Here is an 18,924-nt window from a genome sequence, read left to right as displayed (position 1 = left end):
CAGTGAATTAAAATAGGTGCCCCCCCTCACTTCTTTGATATCAGCATCTGTAATCCCACCGTGATGTGGGATTACAAAAAGGTTTATACATAGAGATGGCATAAACTTGGGACATTACACAAACAAAATATTCTTTTTGGGGAGCCATTAACACCACTGTACAGTTGTAGAAGGGTTATATGTAAAACTGTCACATACATTATAAAAGAAAACTAATCACTGAGACAATTGATTTACTTAAATCTACGTTCCATTGGAATCAGTGGAAACTTCGAGAGAGTAAGGTCTGCAGAATTATTTAAAGAAATACATTTTTGACAACAGACTAATTATATGGAAGAAGACAAACTGGCTTAACTAATCACTAGGGAAATCTGAAAATAAAAATCAAGAAATAGAAAGGTAAGAAGTCCTGTGATATTTATTTCAGGAACAGACATTTTTACTAAATCTTGATTTCCATAGAGGTTATTCTACATTCTTGATACAAGCAATAGATACAACCTACTCGTGGTATTTGGCATCTGAACACAGAGGTTAAAAACTTCATTAACAACAACAGAAATATCATTTCAAGTAACAGCTCTCCCAGTAACCCAATGTCTAACAACAACATTATGGAGTTATTTTAATAACGATGTCTTAAAAATATGGAGCACCTGGCTTGGCATGACATATCAATTATATACAACATGCAAGCAATTAAACTGTTCAAATTCAAGCTGCGGAGTAGCAAAAGCAGCACAGAAGTATCTGAAAACACTCTGCTTTTTGAAAACATATATGTAATACACCACAGAACCTATCAGTTGCATTTTAATGAAGAGTTGACTAGTGGATCCTATATAACTTGCCATTCATTAGGTTTCCTGATTAAATAGCATCTGGTTAAATTAGCATCAGATACTGAGACAGCTTCCATTTATTTACCCAACTCTTTGCCAGTAAAAATACAGCTGACAGGAGCAAATTGCCTTAACAGCCCAAAATAAGGATAAGACTTTCAGATGCTAATAAGGAACATACTGGGGTGCCTCAATTTGAGGTTGAAAATAGAGTAAAGATCTTATTTTGGGAGTGAGCTGAGGAATTGGAAGCAAGGTATCTTTGCTATAGACTATACTGAACTGGGAAGAAATTAAAAAGGAACTAAAAATCTATTATAAATTCATACAAAGTAGGTAAATTTCAAATAGAACCTTCAAGTGATACATTTTCTACCTTACAGAAGGAGCCCAAAACCAACTAAAATAATCTTTTCAAGACAAGTTTGCTACCTAAATCATAGCAACTTTCATCCAGATGTAATGATTTATGATTAGAATCTACTGATTTTTTTTTTAAAGCCAACTATGTGCTTCCCGTACTTCCATTTGGGTTTTGTAAAGAGATGTCAGTTTGACACTTGCAAATATTTTAAGTGTCAGGCCAGTAAATTGCAGTATTACATGTGAAAGCTGTGTCATTGTTTACAGTAGCTCTAAGAAAGAAGTCTGAAGTATCTGTGGTTGTGCAAATCTGAAATGTAAAGAAGTTGCCAGCCTCCTCTCCCCCATGTAGCGACCTATGTTAATTGTGCATTATGTTGTTTTTGAGACACTGAAGGTAGGTTTCAAAACTGGACTTAGGTTCACCCACTCTGGCAAGAGCCCTTACTATTTGCTTCCATTTATTTCCAAAAAATGTAGAGACTATTCTTACAGTAAAAGTCTGTTTTGAAAAATGATTGCATGAAACTGGCATCTTCTAACTCAATGGATCTGTTACCAATTTGCACTGAGATTCATACTGACTTACTTTAGTGACAAAAAATAGAATTTTAATTTTTTTGTTTTATTTCTATTAGCACTAGAGTGACAATATAGCAATATTTTTTTCTTTTCCATCAACAGAATTGTTTAGTAACTGCACTATAATTCCTATTATTCCTGTAATATAAAACCAGTTATCAATCCACTCTATCTGATCCAGGGACCAGGAAGAAAACCCCAGGTTTTGAGCACAAGAAAACACAGTCACAGTAAGGTTTTTATTTATATGTAAGCATTTGATATTGAAATCAAGACAAAAACCTATAATCTTACAATGCCATTTTTACAGTCACTTTTTTGAGCAGAACTGCTCTTTCTAAAGTCTCAATCTAGGAACTGTGTGGTGAGGTTATCTTCCCGGGTTCTTGGTGTAAAGGATAAGACTAACACCAGTGTGACATTTACTTTTTTAATGTGCATTTCATTCACGTGTTGATTGATACTCTAGCAAAGTAAATGGCAAATGAGTCCAAAGGAAGGGAAAATAATGGTTACCTACTATAAGCTAAATGAAGAAGGCATGGGTTCATTAGATGCAGATAATGAAAGGCATAAATAGGCACAACAAAGTCTCCAAGTACTTACCAAGGGGTGGAAAAGAGCGGACAGGGCTTGTGTCCCTGCTACTTTCACGGCTGGCCTCCCGACTGCACCCCTGACTCACACTAGGTCGAGGAATGCGGCTGCCTCGTGCTAGTATGATTCAGTGTACAGAGAAACAGCAGCACAGAAAGGGAGAAGACACAAGAAAAGTTGTAGTTTTAATGTAATTTTGTTTGTGCAATAAATCAGATCAATTATGTATTTCTAAGAACAGACGTTGCCTCTATTCATGTAGCATTACAGTATTATCTTCTGACATTCTATGAATTTGACAAATTGCACTAAATGAAGCCAGTTCAGATGAAAGTATCTTCTCCACAACATAAACTAACATGAATTTGGAATCTCTCTAAAGAAAGTTGAAAAATGCTTTAAAAGGATGGTAACTTTTTTCAGATTATAGTTGAAACATTGATCAGTACAGCCTGTGAAGAGCATACAAACAGTAGTTCATTCAGAACTTACTCAGTTTAGTTCCAGCTAATCTTTCTTTTTTAATGTGGAAATAAATATTGCTTTTGCTACACTAGAGTACAGTACAACAATCTATTTAAAAAGGGGAAAATAATTCAGTTTAAGGTAAAGGTAAGGTAAAATTAAATAAAAATACTACAGAAAATCAGGTTACAGATAGCAGTAACCTCAGTTTTATTTATTGACATATTTCAAGAGAGTATAGATAATTGAGTTATACCATGAGGCTGTACTTGGGGGAAATATTAAGCATAATACATTCATTTTTACACCACACACACAATATAAAACAAGTATTTCAAGGATGCTAATTGTCTTGATGTCTTCTTCCCAGTTTTCAGTGTTTCCAGGCTGCCATAAAGATTTTGAGGGTTCCCAACAATGCTGAATATTTATAGGGGCCCGATTCACTTGCTCCTTCCTCTTTTTGGGAGGAGTTTAAGAGTAAGCATGGAGGCATAGATCAGTGCATTTCGAGAACAGCAAACTTCATAGTCCCACCTTAAATATGAAGTGTGTTGCAAATCGTAGGCCTCCCTTGGGAGTTGGCTCTGCAGGTCCCCAGTCAGATTTTAGAGTTTCAATTATGTGTTTTCCAGCCCCACCATCTGTAACTAGGCACTAAATGCATAAAGTAACATCATCTGTAAAGAATGTTACTTGATCGTTCTTACCTACTGACAATCTAGAAGGACTTGCTTCTCTACTGCATCCTTGGCTTCGTGGGATCTTGCTCCGTTTTTGTGCTGTTGCTGGATTGACTAACACTCTCTGAACCCCTGTGTTCATAGTTGAAAGTGCAGTTGTAGTCAAAACTCTTCCAGGAGATCCAGATCGACTACCAGCTGAAGGCAAAATAAGTAAAAATAAATAACTTCAGATAAATAGCAAGGATAAAAAGACAGAAAAACAACATGTTTGAAATGGTTCGAAAAAACAGTTTGGAAGAACTTACAAGATAAAATGTAAAATTTGAGAAAATCTGTAAGATCTACATCTAGTCTTAAAAATAAAGCACCTCTCACAAGGTATAGATAAAAATATCTGTGCAAGTCTGAAAACTTTATCACGGTATTTAGGACTATATGAGCACCACAGCAAGCAATTGTAACCGCACACCAAAAAAAAAAAAAAAATTATTCTTTTCACTAGTATTTACAAAAGCATCCAATATTCCTGAATGTGAAGATTGAGAGGTTACCTACCTTACAGCAATTTGAGTTCAAGAAGTTTTGTCCCTATGGGTGCTCCACCCTAGGACATATGCAAGCCCATGCACTCCCGATTGGAGACTGCAAAGTAGTGTCTGTGAGCCCCGCCTCTACAGAGTGTTTCCTCCTGCTCTGAACGAGTGCATTTAGGGAGACATCAGCCTGCCACCACTCAGTTACCTTGAAAGCGAAGCTGAATTCCACAGCAGAGGGGAAGGAGGGCCAAAGGTGGAGCACATTTAAGGACAAAACATCCCAAAGAACTCAAGTTACTGTAAGGAAGTAACCTTTCCTTCTTCTTCGAGAATATGTCCCTATGGGTGCTCCATTGTAGGAGACACCCAAGCAGAAGCTCAGTGAAGAGGTAGGTCCAGGACATACAAAAAAACTGCATTACCGAATGAGTTATCTCGGGAAGCAGATAAGATGAAGTAATGTTTGGTAAAGCCATGTACAGAAGACCAAATAGCAGTCCTGCAGATTTCTGCTCTGGCAACATCCTTCAGTGGAGTTACAGATCTGGACTGAGCACTAATGGAATGTGCTGTTACTCTGTGAACACCAGCATTTTCAGAGCAGGTCAGGATGCATTCAAAACCCACTTAGATAGTCTGTGTGGAAATCGGTTGACCCTTCATCCTATCTGCAATTGATACAAATAGTCTGGGAGATACCCGGAATGGTTTAGATAGAAAGAAAGGGCCCTCCTGACATTCAGCAGACAAAGGCTTGATTCTTCTCTGGAGGCACAAGGTTTGAGCAGAAAACTGGTAGGCGAATTTCCTGGTTAATGTCATATTCCAAGGGAGGAATATAACGTCTGGGAGGAAGCAAGGATGGGGATGTAATATAATCTTGTCTTTGTAGAAGGTGGTATATGGTGGGTCCACCAGGAGATCTTCCCACTCACCCATTCACCTTCCTGAGGTGAAGGCAATTAGGTACAAAATTTTGGGGTGAGAGAGCAGGCTGCCATTGGTTTGAAGGGGGATTTTTTTAGGGCACTCAAAATCAGGTTGAAATCCCACTTGGGAGCCTGCTGTCGAATGGGCAGAAACAAGCTGTATACGCCTTGAAGAAATCCGGTTTCAGTAGGGTGGGCCAAAGACTGAGAAGCCCTGAATAGATGAGTGGAAGGCTGTGATGATGACAGATGTACTCTGATAGAGCTCATTGAGAAACCCTATGTTTTTAATTCAAATAGGTAGCCCAGCATGTTAGAAAGCAGAACTTTCTAGGCTTTAGAAGATATGAGGGAGCACAATGATTGGAAGTGCTTGCACCTTTGCAAGCAAGTTTTATGAGTATTAGGCTTTCTACTAGATAAGAAAGCTGACTAAACTCTATCCAAAAAGGTCAATTCCATACTTGAGAGTCACTGAGCAGCCAGGTTTTCAGATTCAGGGAGAAGGGGATGGGATGGATGAAGACCTCTGTCAATAGGTCTTTTGTAATAGGAAATCTGAGCAATGTTACCTCCAAGAGGTGGATGAGGTTTGAGTACCACACCTGTCTCAGCCAAGCAGGTAATACGAAGCTAGCTCTCACTCCTTGAGAAGAGTCTTGAGGATTAATGATATAGGTAGGAAGCACGAAGAAGGGAACACGGCCATGTTGTTATCATGACTCCCCAGAGAGTCATGGCTGTAACTTCCATTGGAGTAGAACAGGAAACATTTCATTTTGTTCAGGGTAGCAAAGAGGTCTACCCACCTGTATACCTCAGGTCTGGCAGATCCTGTGGAAGACAGAGTCCTTAAGTTTCCATTCATGATCTTGCCAGAAGTGGCTGCTCAAGGAGTCTGCAACTGTATTGTGCAGACCTGGTAAACAGGCTGCCGATATTTCTATCTGATGAGAGAGAGACCAGATTCCAGCCTTAATGACTATGCACATAAGGACTGGGGTCTTGCTCTGCCCTGGCAATTGACATAATACATTGGTGCCCCTTTGTCCAGCATTACTCCAGCATGACTGAGTGACTTTGTATGGTGAGAGAGAAGTGTTGGCAAGCATATCGATCTGTTTTTAACTCCAGAACACTGATTTGGAGCACTGATTTCTGTGCTAAGTCTCCCTGTAGATGAGCTCCCATCCCAAAGATACATATATTGTGAGAGTCTTCAAAGGTGCTAGATACAAAGAATGGGGTTCCAATACAGACCCTCCATCATGTAAGACAGTCCAACACCTTCTAAGACATTGTGATACTTTAGGAAAGGCTATGTCAGTCTGGAATATATGCTGTCCTTATCCATGTATAGAAGCAACCTGAGGTGCATCCTCACATGGGGTGTCACATGCCTGAGGGCTGACATGTGGCCTAAGACCTACAGACAAATTCTCACTGTTGTTTGCAGGCTACACTGCAATTTTGAGATTCGGTTGGATAGGGTGAAGAATCTCTCCTCAGTAGGTAGGATCTTGCTGTTGTGAAGTTCAGAGTAACTCCTATAAAGTCTCCTCTCTGTACTGCAGATAGTGTGTATTTTTTGTGGTTGATGCGGAGTCCCAAAGATGGGAATAGTGTTTAATGGACTGGACATTGCTGCCTGGACCTCTGTTCATCAATTCTTAGACTTCCTCTAGTGGGATTTGAAGTGAATCCACTAGCCTTTTCATGAGATCCAGGAAAGCCAAAATCATCAGCATAGGAGGGCAGTGGTGGCAACAGCACCTCATTTGGAGATGAAGAGGACTTTGGAGATGGAGGTGAGATCTCCTCAGCCTGAGACTCTTGCTCCTCCTGTACACTTTTTTTATTGTCCAGGGCTGTAAAGCAACTGTGACTGAGGCAGTCTGCAACATAGAAGCTAAGGTACTGGGACTTGGAGGGGGAGAAGCATACACCTCCAGAGCTAGGGCAAGTCCTACTAACAGGAGCTTAAGTCTAGTCCTAGTCTAGTCTTCCTGTCCTCTTGGATCTGCCTTTGAAATCCAGACAAACCTTGCATTTAGAAGGGTTGTGACTTGTGATAGTCCCCCCAAACACCGCAGGCAGCTCAAGTGTCCATCAATATGGGGAAAGGGCTTGTGGCAAGTCTCAACCCCTGGGGTTTGGGGCATAACAAATTGTGCTCCAACACAAAACAGAAGATGGAAGAAGAGGGGAAGAAGTTCTCCTGCCCCCAACCAACGTAACAGTTGCTACGCAAAATAAAGGTAACAATGAAAATAGATAACTAAAAGGAATTACTGAAACAAATAAACAAAGTAAAGAATTCATAAAGTGAAGGTAGGAAGCTGAATACAGCAGACTCTTTTGAGTCACAAGTGGCTGAAAAGGAACTTTGTGGTGGCAGGCTTGCAACTCCTTACGTTCCCTGTTTAAAGCACGAGGCATCTCTCTGCGCATGCCCATGGACGCTTCACAGTCTTTGACTGAGAGTGCACAGGCATATGCACATCCTATGGTGGGGCACCCAGAGGGATCATATAGTAGAACAACAACTGTGTGTTCATTTTTAAAATTATATGGGACGGTTGGTCACATATTGCTGTTTTCTGAACCACCAATAGTTAAACCAAATAGATAATTTTGTTCTGTAACATCCCTGGACTGATCACCTTGGTTTTCACAACACAACAAATAACTATTGTATTTTTTAAACATGTAAAAGATGAAGTAGGCCCTGGTATTTCTTCAAATCCTACTCTCTTGGAGCCCAATCATCTAACACTGACTGTAGACAATGGAAAGAATCCCACTGACTTCCATGGAAGTTATTCTAAAAATTCAATTTAGAAAGCTTTTTTAAAACTAAGATTTTCAACCTTTGGAACACATTATGAAAAAACACACCTGATCAAGATGTTAAAATTCTTTGTTGAAGTGTCTTAGCAAATGTTATTCATAAAAATTATACATTTATTAGAAATTTGATCTTTGATTTTAACATATTGCATCCACTGGAAGAAATTGGTCACTTTTACCTAGACTATCTTCATCCTTCGAAGTTTCAGCTGTGGGGAACTTACATTTTAATACCTAACAAATGGTCCATTCATATCCCTTACTGATACTCTAATTAAAACTGTATTTTATAGCAATAATCAGTTTAATTATATGTCATTGTTGCCAAATGCAGAATAAAAACAATTTCACCTAAAAATCTTAATTAAAAAGCAAAGCTATTTTTAACCAAAATTAGCTTAGTGAAATGAAGCCTATAATAATTTTTCTAGCCCTGTTTAAAAGAAGCATAGGAACGCTATAAGATGTCTATTAGCTTAAGTACGTTTCATAGTACTCTTACATTACAAGGACTAACAGTGTCAACCAAAAAGCAAAGATGCTATAACAATAAAAAGTCCACAGGCATATTTTAGGACCACAAGATGATTAAAGCTTGATAGCAAGAAATGACTGAAAAAATGTGTGTGGCGGGGGGAGGGGACTGAAAACAATGCACCATGCATAAACTATATGATTTGTTGGTTGAATTGAGACTTGAAATGATTATTTAGCAAAATGCCCTTTTCTATCTATGGGCCTATTCAGCAAAAATGAGACATGCAATATTGTGCAGCACGAAGTCACGAACCTAGCTTCTGTTACTGAGATGAACAGATGATATTTCTAGCTTCTGTTACTGAGATGAACAGACGACATTTCTACCAGCTTTGTGTAGTTTTGTGAGAATTAAGAGCTCATGCAGAGCCTCTGCATATCATTCAGACCATCCCAATTGATTCAGAAAGACCTGGCAGAATACAGAGTAACGGTCTTCTGTACTAGAGAATTTCCAGCAGATTCCCTGAAGTAGCTTGCAAAACCTGATAATCCTTTACCCTTCCCCTTCGCTAAATGCAAAAAGTGTGCTCGATCAATATAAAGTTATATACATCACTCTGCTGTGTATAGATGTTTGTTACATCTGCTTGACCACTACTGTGTGGTACACTGGACTCTCCTAACATGTTCAGCGAAGTCTGGTATCTTCAGAACTGTCCACCTTACACACAGTAGCATGAGCAGTTGCAGATTTAAGCAATCAGTGCTATTTTGATAGTGGAAGAAAAAAGTTACAAAGATGATACTCCACAGTTACAAAGAAGAAATGTTTTTTCCTTCTAAGAATTACATTAAATTAAGTAGTCGTAGGACCATGGAAAGTGAGCTGGAATTTCTGCTGAATAGGGTTCTATGTTAAGGATATGTAGACAAATGATCAAACAACAATGCACACACAAATTTTGAGTCTTACCACCAATGGGGTTAGCAGACTGTGATCCTGAACAAGTGTAAAAGGCAGGATTAGGGTAAAGGTTTATAATCCATGAAGAGGGAGGGAGCAGAGCAGATTAAAAATGGATGGCAAATGGAAACAAGAAAGCTTTAGTCAGTTCACACAGGAGAAAAAAGCCACAAAAGTGTTATGCAAAAAGCAAGGCATTTTAGTAGCTTCCATAACTAAAGAATTAGGTTCAGATGCTTGTGTATAAATCAGATGAAGCAAAGCTGCAAAAGCAAATTACAAGTTTCCATCTTTCTAACTGCATAATACTAAAGAATTACATTATTTTCAATTAAATATGAACTCAACTTTCAGAATATTTTCAAGTATTATTAGACTGCAAAAAAAAAAGATTTAAAAACTGAAGAAAGCAATTTTCATGAAAGGCCACAAATATTTTCTTATTCAAGACAAAAACAGTGATGGAAAATTTGTCAGGGAGTGGGGTGGGTGATCAAAACAGCTCCAAAAGGGGAAGCACAGGTACTGGAACACATTTGTAATCTGACAAGACACTTTCAGATAATTATAAAATGAGTCAAAAAGTTTAAACTTAACTAAATGTTGTCATTCTAACTTTCTATTATTTCCTTTATGATAATCCGTCTGAGGGTTAAAAGCAATTTTTCAAATCAGAAAATTTATTCTTTTTCTCTAATAGAGATAAACATAGTAACACCATGCAAACCCTCATAAATTAGCCGGAACCAAACTGAAAACAAGAGTAGCCACTTTTCTATTCATGACTTAACCGCAGTACAGATCTGTATACATGTATTTAATACGACTGTCTATTTACAAATAACTCTGAGGGTGGGAGCAGGAGGAAAGTTCCTTCAAAATCCCTAGTTACAATTATGTATTCCCCTCCCCCACAAAACTACCCAACCTTGCGAGTGCAAGTACGAGTCAAATATCGTAGCCTTTAAACCCATATCCTTGAAACTTGAAGTACATCTCTACCCCTAAATTTGCACAATGGTTTTGGTTTCAAAAAAACTTATCCCACCAGATGAGACAATAATGTATTGTTTTAAAATGACCTATTTTTAAAATATGGACATTTGGTCTAAGACAACAGAAAGGGAACGCTGTACTACAATTGTTTGTAAAAGGTGGGAATCTAAGTCTAATATGTAACCCATTATAAAATGGTCTGACTAGTCTGGAACTTTTCACTCACAGTTTCATGTCAATAATTCTCATTTAAATTAGAATTTTAGAAAAATTATGCCACAAAACATCAGGCACACTTGTGCTTCAGTTGCCCCTCTCCTGTGAACTTTTATTTATATTGGAATTGGAAAAAGGTTCAGAAAAGGACAACAAAAATTATTAGGGGTCTGTAACGGCTTTCATATGAGGAGAGATTAATAAGTCTGGGATTTTTCAGCTTGGAAAAGACGACAAAGCAGGGGGGGATATGACAGAGGTCTATAAAATCATGACTGGTGTGAACAAAGTAAATAAGAAAGAATTATTTACTCCTTCTCATAACACAAGAATTAGGGGTCACCAAATTAAATGAATAGGCAGCAGGTTTAAAACAAACAAAAGGAAGTATTTCTTCACACAAAGTACAGTCAACCTGTGGAACTCTTTGCCAGAGGATGTTGTGACGGCCAAGACTATAACAGGGTTCAAAAAAGAACGAGATAAATTCATGGAGGATAGGTCCATCAATGGCTATTAGCCAGGATGGGCAGGGATGGTGTCCCTAGGCTCTGTTTGCCAGAAGTGAAGAATGGGCAACAATGGGAATGGATCATTTGATGATGAGCTGTTCTGTTCATTCCCTCTGGGGCACCTGGCATTGGCCACTGTCGAAAGACAGGATATTGGGTGAATGGACCTTTGGTCTGACCCAGTATGGCCGTTCTTAAGTTATGTTCTTATGTTTATTTGCTTTACTAGTCCTCTTTTACATTGTCTAGGAATTCTTATTTGTCACACTCATGAGATTTGTAAACAATGAGCTCTGCTGAAGGATTAAGCTCCGAGTGGAAGGACGGCTGCCAGTCGGGGGGGATTTACTTTTCTATACCACCATATGTAAAGCCATGCAATTATTTCAGTAGAACATCAGGGAGTTCTACCCAACTCATCCCTTCAGGCTCTGATCCAGACAGAAAGTGAGTTCTTTTGCATACCACCACTATCACCAGTAAAATACAATTTAAATGCTTAAGTTTACATTTTATTGAACGTGAAGAATTAATTATCTAAAACTGAATTAGAATACAAACCTCTTAACAGTGACCACCTCTGTAGAAACTGAATATCCATCAATGATTTAGGCATAACCCTTTTTTGCCATTTATTTTGAGTAATTTCCCATCAAAAATTCTTGATTAATAAAGCTCTTTTATGGGAATTTATTAGAAGTATAATGCATATGTCTGTTGGTCTTTAGATTTCATAAAAGCTTGTTTTCACAGAATCTGCAAATTCTGGGCCAAGTTTGACCAGCATCCCTTTGAAAATAAAAAGGCCTTCAGGAAATTGTTACTGAAAAATTAATGCAAACTTATAGTAAGGAAGATTTGATAATCAAATGAATTTGTTCGCTTTTAATTTAGTCTATTCCATAACTATCTAAAGAAGGGTATGTTATGGACAAATGACCTTTCGAAGTTACTACACTTTCTGTGCATTTTAAAGCATCATTCTACTCTGAAAAGTGGTTAAAATTATATGGGGGGATGTCGTACGTCTCACCATTTTCATAACAAGCTTGCCAACTTAACTCACAAAAAGTTTACATACTGACTACTGACACCTGACCAGTATTTGTTTTTGCTGTCCTGATTACTGCATAGTAATTAGCCATATATAAGTGCAGGTGCATGTTTGAAAATCAGGCCCCAAATTGTTAATTTAAAAAAATGTTTAGTACAAAAATGCATACGGAGTGGAATGGGATAACTTTTTTTAAATCAAAACTGATAATGTAAAAAGAGCCCCCCCCATTTAATGACCACATATATTTAGGTGTGGCAGAATCTGATTTTTTTAATAATTTTCATGGATAATATTGTTTATTTTTAAGCATTATTTTATCAAATTATGTTTTCATAGTTGTGCATAATTATGGGTTTCAGGCATTTTTTATTTTTTATCAATTTTAAATGTTTACAATTGTGGGAAATTAAGGGGGGGTGTAAGACAATGGGGAGTCAGACAATAATTTAACTACAACAGACGCTGAGATTCAAAAAAGAGATGGTTACTTACCTGTAACTGGACGGGCTTCGAGATGTGTGTTCTCTATCTGTACTCCACTGAGGGTTTTGCATGTGCACCATGTGTCTGGAGCCGAAGAATTTGAAAGTAGTATCCGTTGGTCCGCGCATGTGCCTTGGTTCACCTCATAGTTTCATCCAAGGTGATAAAAGGGTAAGGTGGATCAACAGCAGCTCCAATTCCTTCTCCACCACGAATCCAACAGATACATAGCAGAGGGGAAGGAGGGTGGAAAATGGAATACAGATAGGGACCACACATCTCAAAGAACCGCCAGTTACAAGTAAATAACTTCCTCCTCTTCTTTGAGTGATGGTCCCTATTGTATTCAACTGAGGGTGATTAATAAGGAGTACCTAAATCGGAGGAGGATGCAAGGATGAAGATAGAACTGTTGAGCAGAGGATTGCTGTGCTGAAGGAGGAATCTGCTGTCAAGTCCTGACCTTGAGTTTTTCTGCTACTGCCACCAACAGTCTGGGGGACTTCCTGGTGAGGCTTGTCCTCTGTAGGTAGAAGGCCAAGACCCATTGGATGTCTAGGGAGTAGAATCATCCTTCCTCTGCAGATGTGTGTGGCTTCGGGAAGAAAACAGGTAAGTGAATGGATTAATGCGAAACTGGGAGATGACCATTGGTAGAAATTTGGGATGCAGGGAGACTCCATCTTTATGGAAAATCATGAAAGGGGGTTCCACAATCGTGGACCCAAGTTCACTGACCCTTTTCGCAAAAGTGATAGCAACAAGAAAGGCGACTTTCATTGAAAGGAGGACCACAGAACACGATGCCAACGGTTCAAAGGGTGGTTTTGTTGTACAAATAGAACTAGGTTAAGATCCCACTGGGGAGCGAAGGGTTTGATGGGCGGGAAGGTTCTGATGAGGCCCTTCCAGAAACTAACAGCTAACGGGTGTGTAATGACGGAGTGCCCTTCCGTTGGGGGAGGGAGGAGAGTGGAAGGTGCTAATCGCAGCTAGGTGGACTTCTAGAGAGATGAGGGTGAGATCCGATGCCTTCAAGGACAGGAGGTAATCCAGGAGGAGGGGGATCTCCACCAATTCTGGGGGAAGTTCCTTTTGCTAGGCCCAGCAGGCAAAACATTTCTGCTTGGCCCAGTAACAGTGTCTACTGCATTCTTTCCTGCTGCTGGAGAGGACGTTTTGCATGTCTGCGGAACAGGCCGGTTCTAGAGAAGATGCCCAATCAAATAAAACGCTGTGAGGTGGAGCACCTATGGATTGGGATGTCTATCTAGCTGTTGCAGTGCATCAGCAGATCAGGGACGGTGGGGATGGGAATTGATGGATGGGTGGTTGGGAAACTAGAATTGCCTGGGTCAGCAGGGGGATATCAGAACGACTGTTGCTCTGTCTTGTCTGATCTTGTGGAACACTTGTGGTAGGAGCAATAGAGGAGATGAGGAACAGTTATTTTGGTCTGACCAGGACAGTATGAGAGCATTGCACTGAGAATGGTGACTGAGACCTCCCCAGAGCAATACATGTTGCATTTGCTGTTTATGTGAGAGGTGAAGAGGTCTCTGGTCGGCATCCCTCACTGGTTGAAGATGATGTGAGTTATGCAGATGTGGCGTTCCCACTTGTGGTTGATTGCAAACTGCCTGATAATCAAGTCCGCAATCATATTGTGTGTCCCTGGAAAAGAGTCTACAGACAAGAGGGTGATGCACCAATTCCAGAGGTTGACTGCTTCTACACGTAGAACAGCTGACCTTTGCCTCCGTTTGTTGATGTGGAAAACAGTGGCAGTGTTGTCCGACATGATAAGAACATGATGGGAACAGATAAAAGGGAGAAAGGCTTTTCTTACAGCCTGGGTGTGTGCTCCCCAGTCTATGAGGGATGCATTGGTGATGATCATCTTGTCTGGGAAGGAGGGGAACAGCTATGCAGACACGATGTGGTTCCATCCACCACTGGAGGGCTGAGAGTATCCTGGAGGAACTGTCAGCACGAGGTCCATGGCGTGATGGCTGGGCGAGTAAACAGTCTGAAGCCAAATCTGGAGGCAGCGAAGGTGGAGTTGAGTGAAGGCGGTGACATATGTACAAGAAGCCATGTGGCCAAGGAGAGACAAACAAGTCCTGGCAGGGACATAAGGATTGTTAGCGATGCAAGTTATGAGTTCTCTCAGTGTATGGAACCTACCCTTTGATAGGTAGGCCTGTGCTATGACTGAGTTGATGGGACCTCTATAAAATCTGGGGATTGTGTGGGGTCCAAGATTGATTTTTCAACATTGAGACTGACCCCAAGGGACGAAAGAAGGCTGAACAACATGGAGGTTCAAACTTAGGCTTTGCATCTGGACTGAGCAGCCAGGAGCCAGTTGTTGAAATATGGGACTACCAGGACTCCATGACGTCTGATGTAGGCCACCATGACTGCAAAAACCTTGACGACAACGCTGGAAGCAGTAGTTAGCATGAAAGGGAAAACCCTGTTTTGGAAATAGAACAGACCGTGAACATCAGGAATCATCTCTGGGCTGGATGGATGTCTATGTGAGAGTGTCTTGCATATTGAGAGCCCACATGCCTTTTTCCAGAGATGGGATGATTGCTGCTAGTGTGGCCATACGAAACTTGGGCTTGCGAATGAAGTGACTGAAAAGCCAGAGGTCTAGAATTAGTCTCTGTCCGCCTTTCTTCTCGGGTATCAGGAAGTTAATTGAATAGAATACGGTCCCGTGATATTCCAGGGAAACACAATCTATCACTCCCCGTTGTAGAAAGAAGTTCACTTCTTGGGTGAGGATGCTGTTGTAAGAGTAGTCCCTAAGGAGGGATCGGGGGGCTGTGGAGGAAGTAGCATGATGAATTCAATCATACAGCCATGGTGGACGACATTTAGCACCCACGTCTGTTATTGCACTCCAAGCTTAGAAAAAGAGTGCCTCTGAAGGGGGTAAGATGGTTGCATGGCAGTACGCAAAATGGCTGACGGCTCTCTAGAATATCTTAGAAATACCTTTTAGCTGGGGGTTGCATCTCCTGTGAAGGTGGTCCCAGAGGGTGGGATCTCTGTCTTTTGTCTTGTCAGTGGAGGCCCATAAGGCCTCTGGTGGAAAAACTGGGAGAACCTGTAGCATTGTGCGGGTGGCAGGCAGTGGAGCTTATACTTCGGAGCAGACATAAAAATAGCCAGTGAACATAGTGTTGTTCTGGAGTCTTTGAGAGTATGAAGGGAATCATCTGTCTTTTGATTAAAAAGATGGGATTCATTAAAAGAGAAGTCTTCTATAGTGTTCTGTACCTCCTGAGGGAAAACACAGGAGTGGAGCCACGATCCCCTCCACATGACTATGCTTGCAGCAATAGTCCTAGTAGTAGTATCTGCCACAACCACCACTGACTGGAGCATTGTTCTTGCCACCCGCTTCCCTTTCTCTATGATCACCTGGAAATGAGCCCAGTCTTGCGGAGGATGTTTGTCAGCAAATGCCTCCAGTTTGCCATAATTCGGGAAAACATATTTGGCTAGTAATACTTGATAGTTCAAAATCCTGAATTGGAGACTGACCAAGGAAAAGACCTTACAGCCCAAAAGGTCCAATTGCTTGCCCTCTCTGATGGATGATGTGGAAGGTGGGTGTTGTTGCCTGGATTGTTCAGTTGCTGCTTGAACCACAAATGGGTTTGGGGGGGTGGGTGAGAAAAGAAACTAAGACCCCTTAGCTGGAACATAACATTGGTTTTCTGCCCCCTTGGAGGTAGGTGTGCATGTGGCTATTGTGTACCATACCATCCTAAAGGGTTCAAGGACGGCATCGATGGGCAGTGTGACACTAGTTGGTGCAGATGAATGGAGAATATCCAGGAGTTTATGCTGTATATGCTGGATTTCCTCCAAGGTGATGTGAAGCTCCCCCACCAGGAAATCCCGGAATTACCCAAAGGCAAAGGGGACGCTGAAGTCATTGCCTTGTCTCGGGAAGAGGAAGGGACTCTCTCTGATTCCAGTGGCACTGTCGGAACCGGGCTGAAGGGCTTCTCTTCCAAGATTGGATCTGAGCTTCTACTCAACGGCCCCTTTAACAGGGAGACAGGTAAAGTCTCCCTTGTGGACCAGGTGAGTTCTGAGAGGGAAGTATTGGGATCATGGACCCCAATAAGGCCAGTATGCTCAGTCTGGAGGGAATTGAGGCAGATCCCCTGGCATGGGGAACCAGTGGGTCCATGGTGGTTGCATTGTATGGTATTGCACGATCCAGACTGCCTTCTCGAATACCCGTACTGCTATAGGGGATTGATGGTCCCTTTCCATCATCCAACTCTTCCAAAGATGAGAAGGTGGACTACAGTTTCTTCAGTGATACCATCGGAGTCGGCAGACATGTGTAGACCGTTGGAGCAGGAGGCAAGGGGTGGCATGTCATGAGGGGGAGAAAGAGTCTTCCTAGAGGTTGAGGGTCCCATCATGCAAGGCAATCTCGGTTCCTCTAAAATAAAGATATCCTGGGGCTCGCGTGCTCTTCCCAATCTCTCTGATGTTAGGGGTAAGTGGTGGTGGAGTAGTGGACTTCCCTGGACTGAACGGGTCCCACACTTTATGGGGTGCCAATGTTGACAGTACCTGCAGTTTGGTACCTGAGACCATCTGATCCCCTTGCTTCTGGGACTTCTTTTCTTGTTTATGCACTTTAGAATGCGTGCCCTCTCCATGACTCAAGCTCATGGAAGCAGCATCCCCTTTCTTTGTTTTCAAGGAAGACTTAACGCCACGCTTATGGGAATGCTTCCTTACCTCCAGACTAGTCCCTGGTGTGGGGTCCATAGTGGTCGATCTGGACTCAGTAGCAGGAGATGCACCCCTAGCTGTTTCAGGCCGATGCACTAGGGTGGGGCGGAGCAGATTTCCCCGGCCAGAGTCCAAGCGAGACCTCATGGAGACTTCCATAAGGTGCTTCCAGAGGAAAAGGCCCCAACCTTTTCGGGTACAGCTGCGGAAAGACTGGCAAATATTGCACCGTGATGTAATGTGAGCTTCTCCCAAGCAGTAGAGGCAGCACTGGTGTTTGTCACTCACTGACTGAGAAGGAACATGGGCAGGAGGCACAGAATTTGAAGCCCAGCGTCTTAGGCATTGTACCCCCGTGAGAGTACGGGGAAGAGCAGGAGGGACGGTAGGGAAAACACCCCCCTAAACTATCTATCCTAATCACAAACATTACGATAAACTATGACAAAACAGCTAAAAACACTATAAATTGTAAAATTCTAAAACTATGTACAACAATATTTTTAAAGGTGCTTCAGAGACAAGGACACTGAAAGTTCTGATCTGGACCAGGTGGTGATGAGAAGGAACTGAAGAAGAAGTTGCTCCGCCTCGCCTTTTATCACCTCTGACAAAACCATGAGGCAAACCAGGGTTCACGCATGGACCAATGGACACTACTTTCAAATTCTCTGGCTCTGGATGCATGCGTAAACCCTCAGTGGAATACAACAGAGACCATCACTCGAAGAAGTTAAATATTTATAACTGTTAAAAAACAAACTGTCAACATCATATGTCAAAATATGCAAAGTAAATATCCTTAAGTCAAACACTAATAAATTCTCAAATAGCATTTTTCTTAGTGTCTGTCTGTAAGTTTTAATCATCATCAGTAGAGATATTTTTTCATTGGTTTATATGTATACAGCGAAATAGACATTTACTGATAAATATCTAATCCTTCCAAACCTACACATATTGTCAATTTCAAACCTGAAGAATGCACTGTCATTTCACAATTTTAGAAATCATTTAAAGCCTAGATAGCATAAATCACTTTTAAACATTGTATATTTTAAACAACCAGCATCTTCGCTCCAAAATTAAACTATTTCTATTGCTGCTGAGGTAGAAAAAAGTCCCAGTGAAAAACCCTCAGTGAAAAATTTAAAAAGAAATATTAAATGCAAAACAACAGGAAATTTGAGGAGTAAAGATACTGGCGATACTTGGGAAACTAGAGTGCACTCACGTGAGAATGGCAGTGTCTACTTTATCGTGAAAGGTGGAGGGGAAAACACAATTACTGAATTATACTTTTAGACTATTATTAACTAAAAAAATAAGAGGATTTGGGTACCGAAGAACTAGGATTTTCAGGTCATCTATAAGTACAAAAAGACACCCCCCACTTTACCTAATTTCTGATATTACATTTCTAAGATTTCTAGATAGATAGTACAGAAGATTTTGTTGAGGATTTTTTAAGACTACAAACTGGCTTCAATGGTAGATTTAATTTCCTGTTACACAACCTATTTCCCATTAGCCCTAATTTTTCTCCAAAAGAGTATGACAACACAAATCATCAAAGATTTCAAA

General features: G+C 40.7%; 1 protein-coding gene across 15 annotated transcripts in view; it reads right to left on the bottom strand.

Moving 5' to 3' along the window:
* The window catches only part of CLASP2 (cytoplasmic linker associated protein 2), a 276,272-nt gene that overhangs the window by 89,822 nt on the left and 167,526 nt on the right, over positions 1-18,924 (bottom strand). For 13 of the 15 annotated variants that reach the window (XM_077811084.1, XM_077811089.1, XM_077811085.1 and 10 more), the window contains 2 exons: positions 3,563-3,733; positions 2,397-2,504 (listed from right to left, as the gene is read on the bottom strand). In XM_077811084.1, the coding sequence (XP_077667210.1) occupies positions 2,397-2,504; positions 3,563-3,733 (279 nt within the window). The remainder of the gene's footprint in view (positions 1-2,396; positions 2,505-3,562; positions 3,734-18,924) is intronic. The other 2 variants (XM_077811095.1, XM_077811096.1) reach the window with 1 other exon arrangement.

This window comes from Eretmochelys imbricata, chromosome 2 (assembly GCF_965152235.1).
Source record: "Eretmochelys imbricata isolate rEreImb1 chromosome 2, rEreImb1.hap1, whole genome shotgun sequence".
In the NCBI taxonomy this organism is placed as follows: domain Eukaryota; kingdom Metazoa; phylum Chordata; order Testudines; family Cheloniidae; genus Eretmochelys; species Eretmochelys imbricata.
Note: the sequence above shows the minus strand (reverse complement) of the source record. Positions and strands in the feature narration are given on the sequence as shown.